At 35.2% G+C, this 15,662-nt stretch overlaps 3 protein-coding genes across 4 annotated transcripts; 1 reads left to right on the plus strand and 2 right to left on the minus strand.

Annotated features, from left to right (window-relative positions):
* The first annotated feature begins 637 nt into the window (after positions 1–637).
* LOC122006813 (protein SCO1 homolog 1, mitochondrial-like) lies at positions 638–8,272 on the plus strand. The gene is made up of 8 exons (XM_042562448.1): positions 638–922; positions 1,301–1,378; positions 2,202–2,387; positions 4,343–4,433; positions 5,517–5,729; positions 6,351–6,440; positions 6,550–6,682; positions 7,881–8,272. Exons 2-8 carry the CDS (start codon positions 1,316–1,318, stop codon positions 7,996–7,998), a joined length of 894 nt encoding a protein of 297 aa, XP_042418382.1. The 5' UTR covers positions 638–922; positions 1,301–1,315; the 3' UTR covers positions 7,999–8,272.
* Positions 8,273–8,786: 514 nt separating this feature from the next.
* Positions 8,787–11,889, minus strand: LOC122006814 (protein ABIL1-like). 2 transcript variants are annotated; one of them, XM_042562449.1, is made up of 9 exons: positions 11,708–11,889; positions 11,184–11,266; positions 10,591–10,741; positions 10,407–10,506; positions 10,232–10,324; positions 10,048–10,132; positions 9,922–9,974; positions 9,722–9,828; positions 8,787–9,035 (listed from the first exon to the last, which is right to left on the minus strand). In XM_042562449.1, exons 1-9 carry the CDS (start codon positions 11,792–11,794, stop codon positions 8,874–8,876), a joined length of 921 nt encoding a protein of 306 aa, XP_042418383.1. In that variant the 5' UTR covers positions 11,795–11,889; the 3' UTR covers positions 8,787–8,873. The 2 variants fall into 2 exon arrangements, with proteins under 2 accessions (XP_042418383.1, XP_042418384.1); XM_042562450.1 differs by lacking the exon at positions 8,787–9,035 and having other exon boundaries at positions 9,717–9,828; positions 10,037–10,132.
* A 1,756-nt stretch (positions 11,890–13,645) lies between these two features.
* Positions 13,646–15,391, minus strand: LOC122004659. The gene is made up of 3 exons (XM_042559511.1): positions 15,061–15,391; positions 14,681–14,946; positions 13,646–14,191 (listed from the first exon to the last, which is right to left on the minus strand). Exons 1-3 carry the CDS (start codon positions 15,389–15,391, stop codon positions 13,646–13,648), a joined length of 1,143 nt encoding a protein of 380 aa, XP_042415445.1.
* Positions 15,392–15,662: the final 271 nt, after the last annotated feature.

Genomic DNA, 15,662 nt, shown 5'->3' on the forward strand with positions numbered 1-15,662 from the left:
GTCTGCTCCTTTACTCACCAAGGTTGGAGCCGTTTCGCTCTAGCCTTGCGTATCTTCTTAAAAGTCGACCAACTGTACACTGTGACTCTCCAACTCATCCACGAGCGTCGCATTGATAGTGTCATCCGCAAACTTAGCCTTTTCGGCCAGACGCGCACGTAACATGACTTCAGCTGCAAAAGAGGAAGAAAAATCAGTTAGAATCAAAGGAAGGAGTGAAAAAGTTGCATACCTAGGCTGGACGAAAACCGAGTGCAGATTGAACTCAAGCCGAAAATGTAGAGGACACCCTCCAGTAGCAACTTGTGGATGTCATATTTTTGACCGACCAATATTTTTATATTTTTATAAAAAATAATTTTATTTTAGTATTATTATAATACCGGAAGACACTTTATCATTTTTATTATTGTAGCTACTAAGCTATTTTAATATAAATTGATAGTTATAATTATTATATTAATATAAAAAGTAAAATTATTATGAAAAATAAGGAAGAAGTAAAAAAAAAAAGCTCTTTTAATTTTGTAATTATTATTATATTTTTTTTGCCGATGAATTAAGATATTTAATCTTAACATATTATTTTTAAGAACTTCTATTTATATGTATAGTTTAAAACCCGTCCGCCGTCGGATTCCGATCACGAGGCCCGTCCCTGTGTTCGGCGCAAACAAGCACCCGAAACCCTTTCTCCGATCTCTCGATCGATAGAAGCCTGCCCATCTCGAGCCCCTCCATTCTCTCGCGAACGCCGATTGCTTCCTTATTCTCCCTTGCGATCCGGCGCTTGCTTTCGCCTGGGATTCGTGCGCGCCGCTAAACCAGTCGCATCAGGCGACCTGCGGTGCGACCTCCGCTGACACCGCCGGCAGTCGTATTCATCTTCCTCCTCTCCCTTTCGATTGATGTACTTTGTATAGTAAGTTCACTGCACTGGCCAGTGTCAGGATTTGACTGTTTGTAAGGGGGGATTTTCGTATTTGTATCCATTTAGCTTGCTCTACAGGTTGAATATTTTTAATACATACGCATGTATTCACCAGTGGGATGTTGTGACAGATTTATTTATCTTTTATGCTTAGAAACTTCGAATCACGGATTCATAGTTATAAAACATAAAATTGTATTAAAATATACACGTAATAGAAATAGTTGAAATTGTAGCTTTATTTAACGAATTCATGCATGGGTTGATAACTTAGGTAGGTAACTTCCTTCAATAATCTGCAACTACTATTTTGTTTCTAGATTTGTATAATATCTCACCAAATTATAATGGATGTGATTCTACTTTCAGGTTTTTGTAAAAGAAATGAGTAGGATTAAACGGTTTCAAACTATTGTCAGTTCACTTAAACATGGTGGATATGATCAGGTGACTATCAATTTGTGGCTCCAATCTCAGCTCCATATTTTGTTGAAATTGACATTTGATCTTGAATAATATTTGTGCACTGACAACGAGTTGAGGTACTTGCACTTTGATCTTGATTGGAGGATACATCATATAATTATGTTATGTATGCTTTATTGTGATCATAAGAATTGTGCCTCAGTATCCTCTTCATATATCCTTTCGGTTGTAGGTCATACTGGATTGTAAACTCATTTGATCTCTATAGTAGAGCATCTTTTACATTTATTTGATACCAATACACTAATACTTGACAACCCTTTATCCTAGTGAAAGCCAGAAGACCTCCCTTTAGTGCCACTATCTCAACAAGAGATCTGATTTACATCTTTAGAAGTTACATTTTTCTCTATATCTACTAGCTCTGTGGTTATTCCATCTTGGATAATTATGGTTTGTGTGGGCATTCTACCTATTGCTCTTTGATGATTAATTGAGACCTTAACTTTGCAACATTTGCTGATTTCAGTTACTTATACATGACAAATCACTGAAGGAACCTTGGCGCAACGGTAAAGTTGTTGCTTTGTGACCAAAAGGTCACGGGTTCGAATCCTGGAAACAGTCTCTTACAAAAAATAGGATAAGATTGTGTACAATGGATCCTTCTCCGGGACCCCGCATGGTGGGAGCTTCGTGCAACATGCTTCCTTTTTTTTTTTTATTCATGACAAATCACTATTGCTAATTTTATTGTCCTTTTAGTCATCTAAAGTTCAGTGTGATTCTTTGGCATATATGTTATAATAATACAATCCATAATACTGATGATTTCATCCTTCAGACTGTGCCTTTGTTCAATGCCAACAAGATTTCAATTTTCTCTTGTCGAGGTCTGGTTCGTTCTCTTACAACATCAGAGCGTGCAGATGGCAAGACATTAGCAGGAGCAGCGGCAGTTGCTTCAGTGGAAAAAAATGGCAAATGGGATTCAGTTCAAACTGCTTTTCAAAAGCGTGTCAGAGGAGGGGTAAGCAACCTTTTGCTAGTCTCTTTGCTAGTGGAATAGGAGATTCAGTTAGAATGTCAAGATATCAGCTTTGAGTTTCTCCAGGTTTTCTTTAATTTGTATCCTTATTAGTTACAAGCCTAGAATGTTGAACACACTTTTGAATTAAAAACATGTCTACAATTTGTAGATCCTTTTCTTCATATCAAGTACAAAAAAAAAAAATCACCAACATAGCAATGGTCGCCTATCTTGCATAAATTGGTGTCTTATTTTCTTTTTCTTTTTTCGCTTTCAGTCTTGAATATAAAGTACAAGTGTTTGTTTTGAATTTTTGAGGAATGAACTGTTGCATTTACAAAAATAGTGTGAGTGATGTAACTAAATATAAAGTACGTAATAGAGCATCTATCTATTAATTCTCTCTCTCTTATGATATTTTGTGTTTTTTGCATATTGAGGGTTTACATAACCATCTAATTGAGTTGATTGATTGGAAGCAAGTAATGACTATGACAGCACAGTTGACAAAGAAGCTTGCATAGAGTAAAAACATTCTCACATAGAGAAGAGAAGTGGAAACTATTATTAATTACTAGAGGAAAATTACATTGATATTGTGCCATTTTCATACACTTCACTCTATGAGAAAGTAGGACATAAAAAGCAAATCAGGAAAAATATAATTTGAATTAATTTATTACCCTAAATAAAAGATAACAAACCAAAAAGAGGCTCACTACCAAACAATTCAAATTATTTCCAAACAACCAAAATTGAGTTACAAATTCAATTTTTGAATTTATTCTGAATTTGCATCTGATCATTTTCAAGGTTATATTGTAAACTTGTTAAAAAAAAGTCATGTCAAATGTGGGTTGGTATATTGAGCATTAATCAGCAGCATTCTCTTAAGGTGCTGCCATTTTTTGGGTTGTTGCTTGTGTGCAATATGTCATTCAACACTTCAATTTCCATTGAATGTATATAATATATAATACCATAATGTGTATAAAGTTATTTTTGCATTTCTTTTTTTTTATCAAGTGTATATGAGGACATGAGAAACTATTATGGAAATCTCTTTACCAACTCCTAGCCTACATTTAATCAACATGAATAATTATCACTTTTACCAAATTTTTGCATCATGAATCATTTTACTAGTTAGGATATGCCTTTGGTGTTTAAAAAGTAGTCTTGTATATTACATATGCAAGAAGAGGCGATTCTATTTGACTAATGTGATAAAAGAATAATTTACTTATTTTAAATATTACTAGTGTTGTAGCCTTGGATAGAGCTCATAGGAGGAATAAACTTTGTATAGCTGACCCTAAATAGTTGGAACAAGTATGACCGATGACAATATCCAAAAGGTTACTCATGTTTTATCTCATCAAAAAATATAGCTTCCCCTATTCTAAATTCTCAAGCTTGTTATTAAGATTAAATTGATTACAATTGTTTACCTATTTAAGTTCATGTAGTGTGATCTGGTCAGTGTTTTGTACCATTCACTTTCCTTAGCTTTGTTGATCATGAAATGGGGATCACCACGAGACTTACCAGCTAATTTGTATGATATGGCCCAGGTTATGATTATGGAAGAACGAAATAGGTAATCACCTTTTATATTTAGTCTTATATGAAGAACTTCCATTACATGCCATACTTGAGCATTATTTGCAGGTGCTTTGACTGAGATGAAATCTTGGTAATAATGTTCATGTTGTGTCTTTTTGTTTTATCCTATTCTTGGTACCCTTTTTTGAGAAGCACAATTGTAACTTTTTTTACTACTGTTTTTTCCGAGTGCTAGATGCACCTTATTTTGCTTGTTTGAAGACCTTGTTTCTGATATTCAAATTTTGGATAATTAACTGTTGTTTTTTCTAGATATCTTTTATATGAGAATTATTAACTTTTCTTAATGTTATGTGCCTAATGTACTTGCTGTGGTTTTAATGTGCTAGCCCGTCTCATGGCTGGGCCTTGGTTTGCTTTTGCTAACTGGCGGAGGGCTGATAGTTTACTATGACAAAGAGAAGAAGCAGCACATTGAAGGTAGATACAGCAATGAGAATGCATGCAACTCACAATATGTCAATAACAGAATATATTTCACATGAGTTGCTATTTTAAATTATGTACAAGAAAAAGATTGAAGGAAATATACATTTTGTTTCTGTTGAATTCTTCCAATAGATTGGTTGTATGCATATGCCTGAACTTTTTCTAAGTAATTTCTGCTACTGATCTGTTCCCTATATTGTTGTATCTTCCCTTTTACATGCTTATTCCCTTAGTCATCTAAGAATGCATAGCTGCTATTTCCCACTAGAATTTTTTTATTATGCTCGTACAATCACCATGAATATCAGATTCTCCTGCAAAAGCCCATGCTTAATGAAGAATGTTCTCCAGTTAGTTTCTGGTTTCTTGCATCTAAGTATTACAGTTTGCAAAATCCACAAGCAAATGCTTCCTCATTTTAGTGGGTACATGAAATAAAAATGTGAAAAATACTTTCTTCCTCTAGGAAGCTTGGAGCTTGTTTCCAAGTTGAGATTGAACCACGTGAAACAAAAATAAATTTCCATAGTACTCAGAATTGGGCTAAAGTGATAGTGTGCTTACTGTGAAAAGTAGCAGATTGTGGAATTTAGTTTTTTTTAATATAATTTATACTGATACTCGAAATAACACTTTAGCTCAAATGTTCAAAAAATTTAAATGGATGACTAGCTGAATCAAATTGGAGGAAAATTTTGTAAAAGTCCTTAAGATTTTGTCAGGACTTTGCATAGTTAGAACACCCTAGAATTTTAGGCATGATTTTATTTAGACTATGTTCAGAGACAGAATGCCAGAAATCTTCCCTAAATTTGTTTCCTTTATGCTGAATTTTCATATTCTTCATTCTTTCCCTTCTCTACTGGGTAAGGGGGGTAAGTATTGGTATCAGATCACTTGAATCTTTTGTATGCTACTGTTTTTGAGCTTATGCTCTCTCTTTATTTTTTCTAAAATTAACACAGGAAATAAATCAAATACTACTATTGGCTTGGAAATTGTTTGATTTATCCATGAATTGTTTATCAGGTGCACACCATTTTATCTACAACTGATGATGTGTATTTCTCGCAGGACTTAGGTCTGCTTCAACAACTGTCAAACAGGGACCATCCATAGGAACTGCTGCTATTGGTGGTCCATTCAAGCTTGTGAATCATCATGGCAAAACAGTTACTGAGAAGGATTTTCTGGGGAAGTGGACACTAATATATTTTGGATTCACTTATTGCCCAGATATTTGTCCTGATGAGCTCCAAAAGATGGCTTCTGCAATTGATAAAATAAGTAATGCAACTATGGATGTTAATTGAGCATGCAAGTTATTTGATAACATAATGGTGTGCCTAGTACTAATATAGATAATTGAACAAAGACGTTTTCCTTGGCAGTCATTGTTGGATGTAGGGCCATTACCATTTTTTTTCAAGTTCCTATTCCATAAGCTTCTCCGGTTATCATATACCACCATTTAAATCAATTAAAATATGTAAATGTGTCATCATTAACTGTATGATCTGTGCATTGCACCTACATACCATATACCCTAACATTGTTGGACCAGGATGTCTTGATAATAGGTGCATCTTTTTCTAGAGAGGCTTTTAAGCAAACTATCATATTATTGCATTTCATCCTTCTAATAAGTTTTTAGTAAAGCTTGATACTTTCTCACTATATGTGGTCTCTAGGCCTTGATATTGTTTCAATTAACTAAAATATTTCAAACCTTTAAGAATCAGATAAAATTTTATGATCACAAATTATTTTATCTGATATTGAGAATTATTTTTTTTTATTCATTATACGGGGATATGATACTTGCACCTTTAGCTAATGAAGCCTTTTTTGTGACTTGGGTTCCTCAGCTTTGTTTAATCATAAAAATAATTAATAATATATTTTCAGAAGCAAAGGCAGGGCTGGAAATAGTACCTGTTTTCATTTCAGTTGATCCTGAAAGAGATAATGTTGAGCAAGTCTCTGAATATGTAAAAGGTTTGCAACTCTTTTTTGTTTGCCATTCAGTGAGAGAATGTCATTCCATACCCTTGTACATAATTTTTCATATTCTTACTACCGACATATTATTTGATCTGGATTTCAGAATTTCACCCAAATTTAGTAGGCCTGACTGGTACTTCAGATGATGTAAGACAAGTTGCTCGTGCTTATCGTGTATACTACATGAAGACGGAGGATGAAGGTTCTGACTACCTTGTCGATCACTCCATTGTTATGTATGTATTCCTGACAGACTCTAGTCTATTATATAGTTTTCCCCTTTTAAGTGCAAATGCTACAGTGCCAACATTTATCAGCTCTTGTGCTAATCATTTAACAGCTACCAGCAAAGTACATTGTCTTCCATAAAAACACTGCAATTTATTTCAATAACCTGCATTTCCTCAACTTGAACAGGATTACTTAGAGGTATCAAATGGACTGTACTGCCTATGGCACAGCCTGGCCTGACCTACTACACTTGTGTTTGGTAGGGCCTGGCTCGACACATTACAGGTCATGTCCGCCATAGCCCACAAGCATATGGGCTGTTCCGTGTTGGACTCAGCCTTAACACATGACTGTGTCATGCGTGGGTCGTGGTTTGTGCATCAAGGCCAACTTGGGCCCAACATGGGATTGTACTCAAGATGGCTCGTGAGCCAAGTTCTGCCCACTATTTTCAGATATATAAATTATTATTAATAATATAAATAATTTTAATAAAATTAAATAAAAAATAACTTCTAATAGAATTTATTTTTCTTATTTTTTAATCAAACTGAGCTTGTAGGCTTGGGCTAGCATGGGCACGAGCATTACAGGCCCATGCTCGTGTTGATCTGGATGCCTTGATTTCTAAGCTTATTCAAGAAGATTTTTTTATTGAAATTAAATACTCTGAAACTTTTATGGTTGATTATTGCGTCGTGTCAACTGTCATTGCTTTCCTTTGGGTAATAAATGAAAAGTTCTGGTTAAAAGTACACATGGTTATTCAGATATTAACTAAGGAACACCTTGTAATTATGTGTAACTGATGATAATCTGAAGCCATGATTGCCTTTTTGTTAGTGGCTTTTTTCACGGGTTTTGCTAGAATCAAGATTCACCACCTAGTTTGTAAACCTTTCCCCTGCATGTGGCATGAAGTTTTTAGTATATTGATCAGTCATGCAACAAACTGTTATACCACAGATCTGGATATTAATTTGAAATTAGATCTTATCTGATATTCTTAATGGAAGTTAGTGGCCTTATCTCAGTGTGACAAAGTATTTAATCCATTAGTTATCAGCAAGAAGTAATATGCATCTTTGAGCTCTTTCTGTTGGTAAAAGTTTGTATATTTTGGTAAATGTATGCAAACGACTCTCTTCTTCCTCTTGTTTCTGAAATCTCACCGCACTAATCTAGCTAACATGTTGCTTGCAGGTATTTGATGAACCCAAAGATGGAGTTTGTGAAATTTTTCGGCAAGAATTATAACGAAGATACCCTTTCAGAAGGCGTAATCAACGCTATCAAAGAACACAAGCAGTCGGAAATCTGACCACCTTTTCTCTACATGTCTTCTCGAACAAATGACAGTTTTGCAACTACAAATTTAATTTAATTTAATTTACTTTAATTTATCTGCATAACACCAAGCTGATGCTCGGAGAAGGAACCTGGCCTGCCTCTGTGGACAAGTTCTTGCAGTTTTGATGTAATATTTATTATTTTGTCCCCCAAAAATCAATTTCGTCATACATGATCTTGGAAAACATGGAATGATTGATTATAATTTTTTTTGTTTAAATAATTCAGATATTTAGTTATTCGAACCGATTAATGATAATCAATTTGATTCTATAGAAATTTTTCGTCGGAGTGTTTGTTGAGTGTCATTCAATGCATTGGAGTGTTTGTTGAGTGTCATTCCATTGAAAGAAAATTCTTATAGTGTGCCACAAACTCTTTTTAAAAAAATGAGGTCGTCAACAATAATAATAGACACATCAATTGGGTGCCCTGTATAGAAATTAAACCCTAATTATTTGAAAAATGTACTTTACTGCTTACCACAATAATAAGCTCTAAGGTGTTTAGTCAACCGTCTATCCTAGAATAAGTGGAGTCAGGTTGTAATATGTAAATATCTAATATTAAAAAATATAATATATTTAATATTTTGTACAGACATAAATAAAGATTTGTATTTTTTTTTGTTCTCAATATTACTAGCTATGAAGTTATTTTTGAGAATTCAAAATTTATTATGGAACACATGCTTTATTCTTATTGAACCTGATATAAAGGAGAAGGAAAGATTATACAATCGACTTGAGATAAACAACAATAACAAACACATCAATTAGTAATTTATTGAGTGCTTCATCAAGATAAAGAGCTTGAACAAGAGATAACGTTGGAGCAATAACAACATCAAGAGACTGAAATGTTTCTTGATTTCAATATTTTTGGTTTGGAGAAAATTACTGAGAGCAAGCTTTGGCCGCGAGTTGTTCGATGCTTATAAATCTGAAGTGTGCCCGGACCGTGAAGGGGTTTCATGACTGGGGCAGGTTTCGATGCCTCATTAGAACTCTGCAAAGAAATAGTCGATCGCTTGTGAGATGTAACCATAGATTATAACATCAAGCTTCATGCCTGATTCAGTGAACAACTTGATTTGTGTGATCAACAAGTTGTACAAGGACAGAAAGACAAAGTTTCCGAGACTTTGAACGCTCTAGAGGCATGTAGGACCCCGTAAGTGGGATGAATTGCAGCGAAGGAGATGGGGGTCATTTATTGATGGAATACGGCTCGAACCGTGTGCCATCCTTGCACTAGTGCCTGATTCCTTTCCACAGTGGAGAATAAGAATTATTTCCCCCAAATCACCTTGGGACTCATTCATCATTCTTCCATCACACACATTCCTACTAATTGTAGACTGGCTGTAAACAGGTCGTGATTGGAGACCTGTGTGGAAGAGAAATCATCCCCTTCAGTCGGAATTCCAACTCCGGAGGTCCTTAACTTGCCCTTGTAGAGATCTATGAATCCCCACATTTGCTAGGCTTAGTGCCAAGCTCCCTTCCACTTCTGACTCCTCCCTAGAGGGAGAAGAGAGTGGAAGGAAATAAGGATTATTTCCCCCAGACCAACTAGTTGACTTGAACTACATTAGTTATTTTTTCCTCATATTATTCAAGTTTGGATGGATTGATGTATCTATCATAAGTTCTTCTAAGGGTATGGAAGATTATAGTAGATAGGAGACTTACCACCAAGCCAAATTTGTTAGAGGCTTTATCTGAAGTTGCCCTGCCATTAGCTGCCAGGAGATGGTTCGTATTTGGCAAGGTGAGTGATGCAGTGGGTTCTTCAGGGACTAAAATTTGCATAAAATTTGCAATCAATCAATAAGCGGTAAGCCACATAAGTCGTCTTATCAACAAAACAAAATGCGGAAAAATAAGCATACCTAAAAGATGGAAAACTTCAGGATTTATTTTAGAAGTCCTGGGATCTCCAATGCTGCAAGAATGGGATGCCGTAATGTTTAGACAATATCATGCATGATAGTACTTGAAACTTACTGTAAACTTGCCATGGCGATGAGCTAGAGATTCCACTTGATGTAGAATTAACTTCTGTAGCTAAATGCCAGGAAAGAGTTTTGGATGCAGATTTTCCTTAATCAACAAATTCAGTAATGATCATTAGGCAACAACATCCAAAGAATAACCAATATGATTGAAAACCGCAAAGGTTCCAAATGCATGATGACATACTTGAGGACCGAACACTGGTTTTTGCTTGAAAAGCATTTACATCGCTTTTTGGTGGCAATTGCATACTGCTTTTCACATTTTTATCCGGAAGACCTGACTTGGCCATTGAAAAAAAAATCAATACCAATGATAAAGTTCAAAGTAAACAAGTAAACATTACTTCTCTAGAACATACTTGGCAAAGTGTAATGCTTATAATGCCTCAAAGTTCTTGCAGACAACTGATGCTGGCTGCAACCTTCTTTATCCACATAAGCATGGCACGTCAACGATTGCTGAAAAGATAACAGCATCAACAAACTCCAGACAACCTGTTACAGTCGTTGAAAATTATCACCATTTCACCAATGAATATGCACCTGGCTCAAACATGAAATTCTCGTCTCCACGGTTGATGCGTCAAACATTTGTTGTTCAAACAGGTCTGTCAGTTTAAATGCAACAGTGCCAAGGTGATCAACTGCATTCACAAGGGCGCGAACAGCATAGTCTTTTAGGTTATCCAATACCCTACATGACAGTTTAAATTTAAATCAAGAAATACAACATATATGCATACCGAAACAGGATATATATATACAACTTCCACAAGAATCATTAATCTTAGCGCCATGTTCTATGATGACTAATTATATTACTTTTACCTCTATTCCTGGTTAAATTTGGGTCAAACCAAATAGGAGTGTAAATTATACAATATCTAAGAAACACCTCAGGGTTGATGAAACGATACAAGTGGTACATGAGTCAAAGCGAGTATCCTGCGAATTTAACCATTGATTTACTGATGGCACTAAGATTACCAGTCTAAATACATATTCAACTATTGTCTGAGAGTAATCCTTAAATAAGATTAGCTCAAAATCGAAAAACTCAAAAGGAACTAAATTTTTACAGTTACAAACAGTCGATAAAATTAAAATATTGGAATACTACATTCCAAGGAACTTACATCTGTTTCTGCTCGCTGTTAAGATAAGACCTTTCGCAATACTCAGCAGCAGAATAAAGTTGAGGTCTCAAGTTCTTGAGTTCCTGCATTAATTGTACGAGTTGCAGATCTAATTCACTAGAATAAAAAGCAACACCCAAAAGCAGAAACGAACTAAAGGTGAATTTTTTCAGCCGGATCCACTTCCTTGAATCATCTGCATTAATTGATCGAGTTGCAGATCTATTTCGCATTAAGCAGAATAAAATTGGCCTATTACTTCAACACAAGGAGTTTTTTTTACGATTTATAAAACAAATAAAATGAGAAATTTGGGTGCCGGATCTAACAAACGTATCACTTTGCTCAAAGCCCAGAAAACCTAGCTCAGTGAAATTCCACATTGCAGACAAATCGATTTGCTGGACTAATAAAAACAGCCAAAACAGAAGCTCAAGAAAACCGACACCGAGAGAGAGGAAAAAGGAAAGGCGTCAAGATTATCGGGGGCAGATGTGAAGGGGCAGGCGACGGGGAAAGAATACCTGTAAAGCCTTGACAAAGCTCTTGCTCCTCTCCATGGAGACTTCGTCGAACGTCATAGCGCGGCCCTCCGGCCGCGGTGGCTGCATCGTCCACCACCACCACCACCTCCTCCTCTTCCTCCTCCTCCACCGACCTTGCAATCTCTCAGCGCTCCCTTGCCGCAAGAGTGAAAAAAACCGAGCAGTTGAGATTTTAATGTTTGCTCGCTCTATTCGGTCACTGGCGCTGGAGTTGCATCATTTTGCCCCTTCAGACTGTAATTTTTCATTTCGGCTTCCATAGTTTGACAAACTATATTTTGCCCCTTAACTTTGTGAAAATCACTAATCCCTTAAGGGTGCATAAATCTAATCCAAAATTTAATCAAAAAAGGAAGATAGTCTCTTGCTCTCTCTCTCTATCATCTTATAGTTTCAAGGTCTTCCTTTGTCATTGTAAACAAACTTATTGTAATAGTTAGATATCTAGCAGTACTCTCCCTTTGATGGTGAATAGTTAGGCATCCTAATTAGCGAATTATACTTCCAAAACGATGTCATTGGAAAGAAAAGGAAAGAAAAGAACGATGGATGATGAGGAGTTAGGTGAGGAAGTAAATGGGAGTTTGGCCACCACCAACCTCATTCAATGTTGCTCATCAAACAAGCAACTTAATCCATCCTTTTCTTATTCATCTTTTGTTCTTTACTCTTCAAATTCCTTGCATTTAAAGATAACTATTGCAACAAGTTTTTTTTTTTATTCTGGTTTCACTCTTTTGAATATTATATAAAAAGAGCATGTGCCATCTTCTTAGTTGATCTACACAATGATAAGCGGAAGCCATCCTTAGATTACGGTAGGCACCAGTCCCACCTATTTTTTAAAAATTATAATTAAAATTTTATTTCAATTCCATCATCATTTTATTTTAGCTCATATAGCTCATAGTAATTTTATTTTAGTCATTATTTTTTCCTATTAAATTATTAAAAATTTTAATTAAACTAAAATTTCTCTTTATTTACTACTTCACCTCCCTATGCATACTGCTTTATCTATCGCACGAGTAGTCGGCGTCACCACCTTCCTTGTCCCTTCTCGCGGTGTCTAGCCGCTACTTGACTAGCATAACCATGACAATCTTTCTCCCTATTATCGTGCTATATCTATAGGATATTGTGATAGTTATAGCTACGACTCCCAGTCCTGTCATCGCTACCTTCCTCTCTGACTATCGCGCCATCACATTTATTACTATCCCCATTAATATTTTTATTATCATTGCTCTCCCGGTCATAAACCACGTCGACTCCGCCCTATCATCACTACTCAACTGTGACCACCATCGTCAAAATACCAATGTCGATCATCAATCTCATGTAATTTTTAATCTGGACTACGCCCCTGATAATGATAATATTAATAAGTTTGGGATACCTTTTTAATAACTTTATCTTTTTTAATATAGTCCATTACTTCATAAACTAAATTTTGTGCATGCAATATTTGTTAGCATGGTCTTCGTGTGTATGTCTAAAGGTGTCCCAATAGATCTATTTTTTAATTATATATATATATATATATATATATATATATATATATTAAAATTATTAAAATAAAAGTAAAAAATATCATTAAATTAATGTTTTGTTAATATTATTAAAAACATATAGAATTTATATTTAATATTAATATTTTATAAAATAAAATGATGAGTCAAAGTCTTCGCTGATCCTTAGTTAGGGTCGCAAGTAGGGGTGAGCATCAGTGGCGGATCTAGGAATTCAATCATAGAGGGGCGGCCGCGTTCTGAGCGCGGCGATTTTTTTTTTTGAACAGTTAATAACTTCTATGTAATTAAAAAATATTTTTTAAATAACTTGCATACAAGAGAAAAAGGTATAATATTATGAAAAGAAACTCGTACAATAATATTAAAATATTAAAGCAGTCTACTAACAAATACGTGACAATTGCATTCTTCGAGATTCCATGTTATGAAAACGTTGTAAAATTGGCTCATTGTCGACAGTATTAAAAACATCTTTCTCGATATAGACTACCAAACTATCATTCATCCATTCATCTCCAATCCTATTTCGCAAATCTGTTTTGACAATATTCATTGCCGAAAACACTCTTTCAACGGTTGCAGTAGCAACTGGAAGAAGTAAGGCTAGCTCAATCATCCGATAAACCAAAGGAAATACACGGTTCTTCATTGTTTCAATCATTTTCTTTGCAAGAGCTCCCAAATCTGAAATGCCTTCAAATCGTTCATCTGATCTGACGTCATCAATATATGTTTCAATCTCTTGTTCAACCAACATACGCTCATTCCAAGAAAAATCATCCTCATAAAAATGAGCTAGACGCACTAACTTCTGTACATCAAATCTAGAGAATGAGTTCCTAGGATCAAGGCCTGACATATAAATCAACAAATCTGTAGTTGTTTCAGTGAAACAACTATCCATCTCCTGTAGAATAATATCGATAACCTACAATTTTAAAATCAAACAACAAAAGTAAAAATTAATAAATATGTTACTGTTTAAAAGAATTTAATTGACGGTAAACAAAAAAAGAATTATAAAGTTACCTCACAAAAGATTTCAACATGGAAGTAGTGATAAAAATTAACATTTTTTCCATCTCTCTTCAAACGACTACGACTGTTGATGTTATCTGTCATATTAATTATTTCAATGAAATGAATGTTACAAAACTTCTTCTCATCCTCAAGTAAAATATCCCATCCAGAATCTCTCAACTTTTGCAATTTGCATTTCACATTATTGATCAAACGCATCGCATTCACAATATTTTGATCTCTCTTGTAGAACGGTTGACAAATGATTTGTGATTGCCAATATACGTTTCATCAATAGTAGAATAAACACAAATTCATACCTCTCCATTCTTTCAACCAAAGTTCTACTTAAACCCTTAGAAGAACGATCACCATCATCAATCAAATTTTGAAGAACCTCTATAACAGATGGCCACATTTGTTCAATACGACATAAAGTTGAATGATGAGACCCCCATCGTGTATCTCCAGGTCTAGCTAGACTAGTTTCTTGGTTTAGTCCTCTACCAGAACTAATCTCTCCTCTTTCAAGAAGTTTAACTTTTCTGTCATGTTCAAGTTGTCGAAGTTTATCGGCCCTTTTGCAAGATGATGCAGATGTGTTTACAATCGAACCAACAATCCACATGAAATCACAAACATATTGATTTTCTTGAGCAAAAGCTACAACCACTAGTTGGAGTTGATGAGTAAAACAATGAACATACAATGCATACGGATTTTATTTCATTATCAGTGACTTTAAGCCATTAAATTCCCCAGACATATTTGAAGCACCATCATATCCTTGACCCCTCAATCTCGCCACTGACAAACCATATTTAGCAAATAAAGAGTCGATTGCCTCCTTCAAACAAGCAGCTGTAGTTGTTGCAATATGAACTACAGTCATAAATCGTTCAATCACCTCTCCATGTTTGTTCACATATCTAATAACAACTGTCATTTGCTCTTTCACTGAACAGTCACGAGCCTCATCAAGTAGTAAAGTGAACCACCTATCTCCAAGATCAGCTAGAATAGCATTTGTAGTCTCAACTGCACAAGCATTCACCAATTGCTTTTGAATTTTTGGGGCAATCATTTGATTATTTCCAGGTGCATTCATTCCAACAACTGCCGCAACTTTTGGACACTCTGAGCTATACCATTTGTGCAATTCTAAAAAATTACCTCTATTGGATGATGTCAAAGACTCATCATGTCCCCGAAAAGGCAATCCTTGTAACAACAAAAATCAAATTACTTTTAAAATGGAAGTCAAGCGTTTGCGATAAGCAACTTCAAGCTCATGTTTCCCCGATGAAAATGAATACTCCACACTTTGTCTTTGATTCTTGAAACCCTCAAACTGTATTCTTGCCTCATTGTGTGCACTA

Source organism: Zingiber officinale, chromosome 7B (assembly GCF_018446385.1).
Source record: "Zingiber officinale cultivar Zhangliang chromosome 7B, Zo_v1.1, whole genome shotgun sequence".
Taxonomy (NCBI): Eukaryota; Viridiplantae; Streptophyta; class Magnoliopsida; order Zingiberales; family Zingiberaceae; genus Zingiber; species Zingiber officinale.

Coding starts and splice junctions, on each gene's coding strand:
- LOC122006813 (XM_042562448.1), top strand. CDS start 1,316: ATGAGTAGGATTAAACGGTTTCAAACTATTGTCAGTTCACTTAAACAT. Junction 1,379..2,201: donor AACATGGTGGATATGATCAG/GTGACTATCAAT, acceptor TTCATCCTTCAG/ACTGTGCCTTTGTTCAATGC. Junction 2,388..4,342: donor AAAAGCGTGTCAGAGGAGGG/GTAAGCAACCTT, acceptor TTAATGTGCTAG/CCCGTCTCATGGCTGGGCCT.
- LOC122006814 (XM_042562449.1), bottom strand. CDS start 11,794: ATGCAGCCACCGCGGCCGGAGGGCCGCGCTATGACGTTCGACGAAGTC. Junction 10,507..10,590: donor GAATTTCATGTTTGAGCCAG/GTGCATATTCAT, acceptor TTATCTTTTCAG/CAATCGTTGACGTGCCATGC. Junction 9,829..9,921: donor TGAAGTTTTCCATCTTTTAG/GTATGCTTATTT, acceptor TGCAAATTTTAG/TCCCTGAAGAACCCACTGCA.
- LOC122004659 (XM_042559511.1), bottom strand. CDS start 15,391: ATGAATGCACCTGGAAATAATCAAATGATTGCCCCAAAAATTCAAAAG. Junction 14,947..15,060: donor GAGGGGTCAAGGATATGATG/GTGCTTCAAATA, acceptor TAGTGGTTGTAG/CTTTTGCTCAAGAAAATCAA. Junction 14,192..14,680: donor TGTGGCCATCTGTTATAGAG/GTTCTTCAAAAT, acceptor TTAAAATTGTAG/GTTATCGATATTATTCTACA.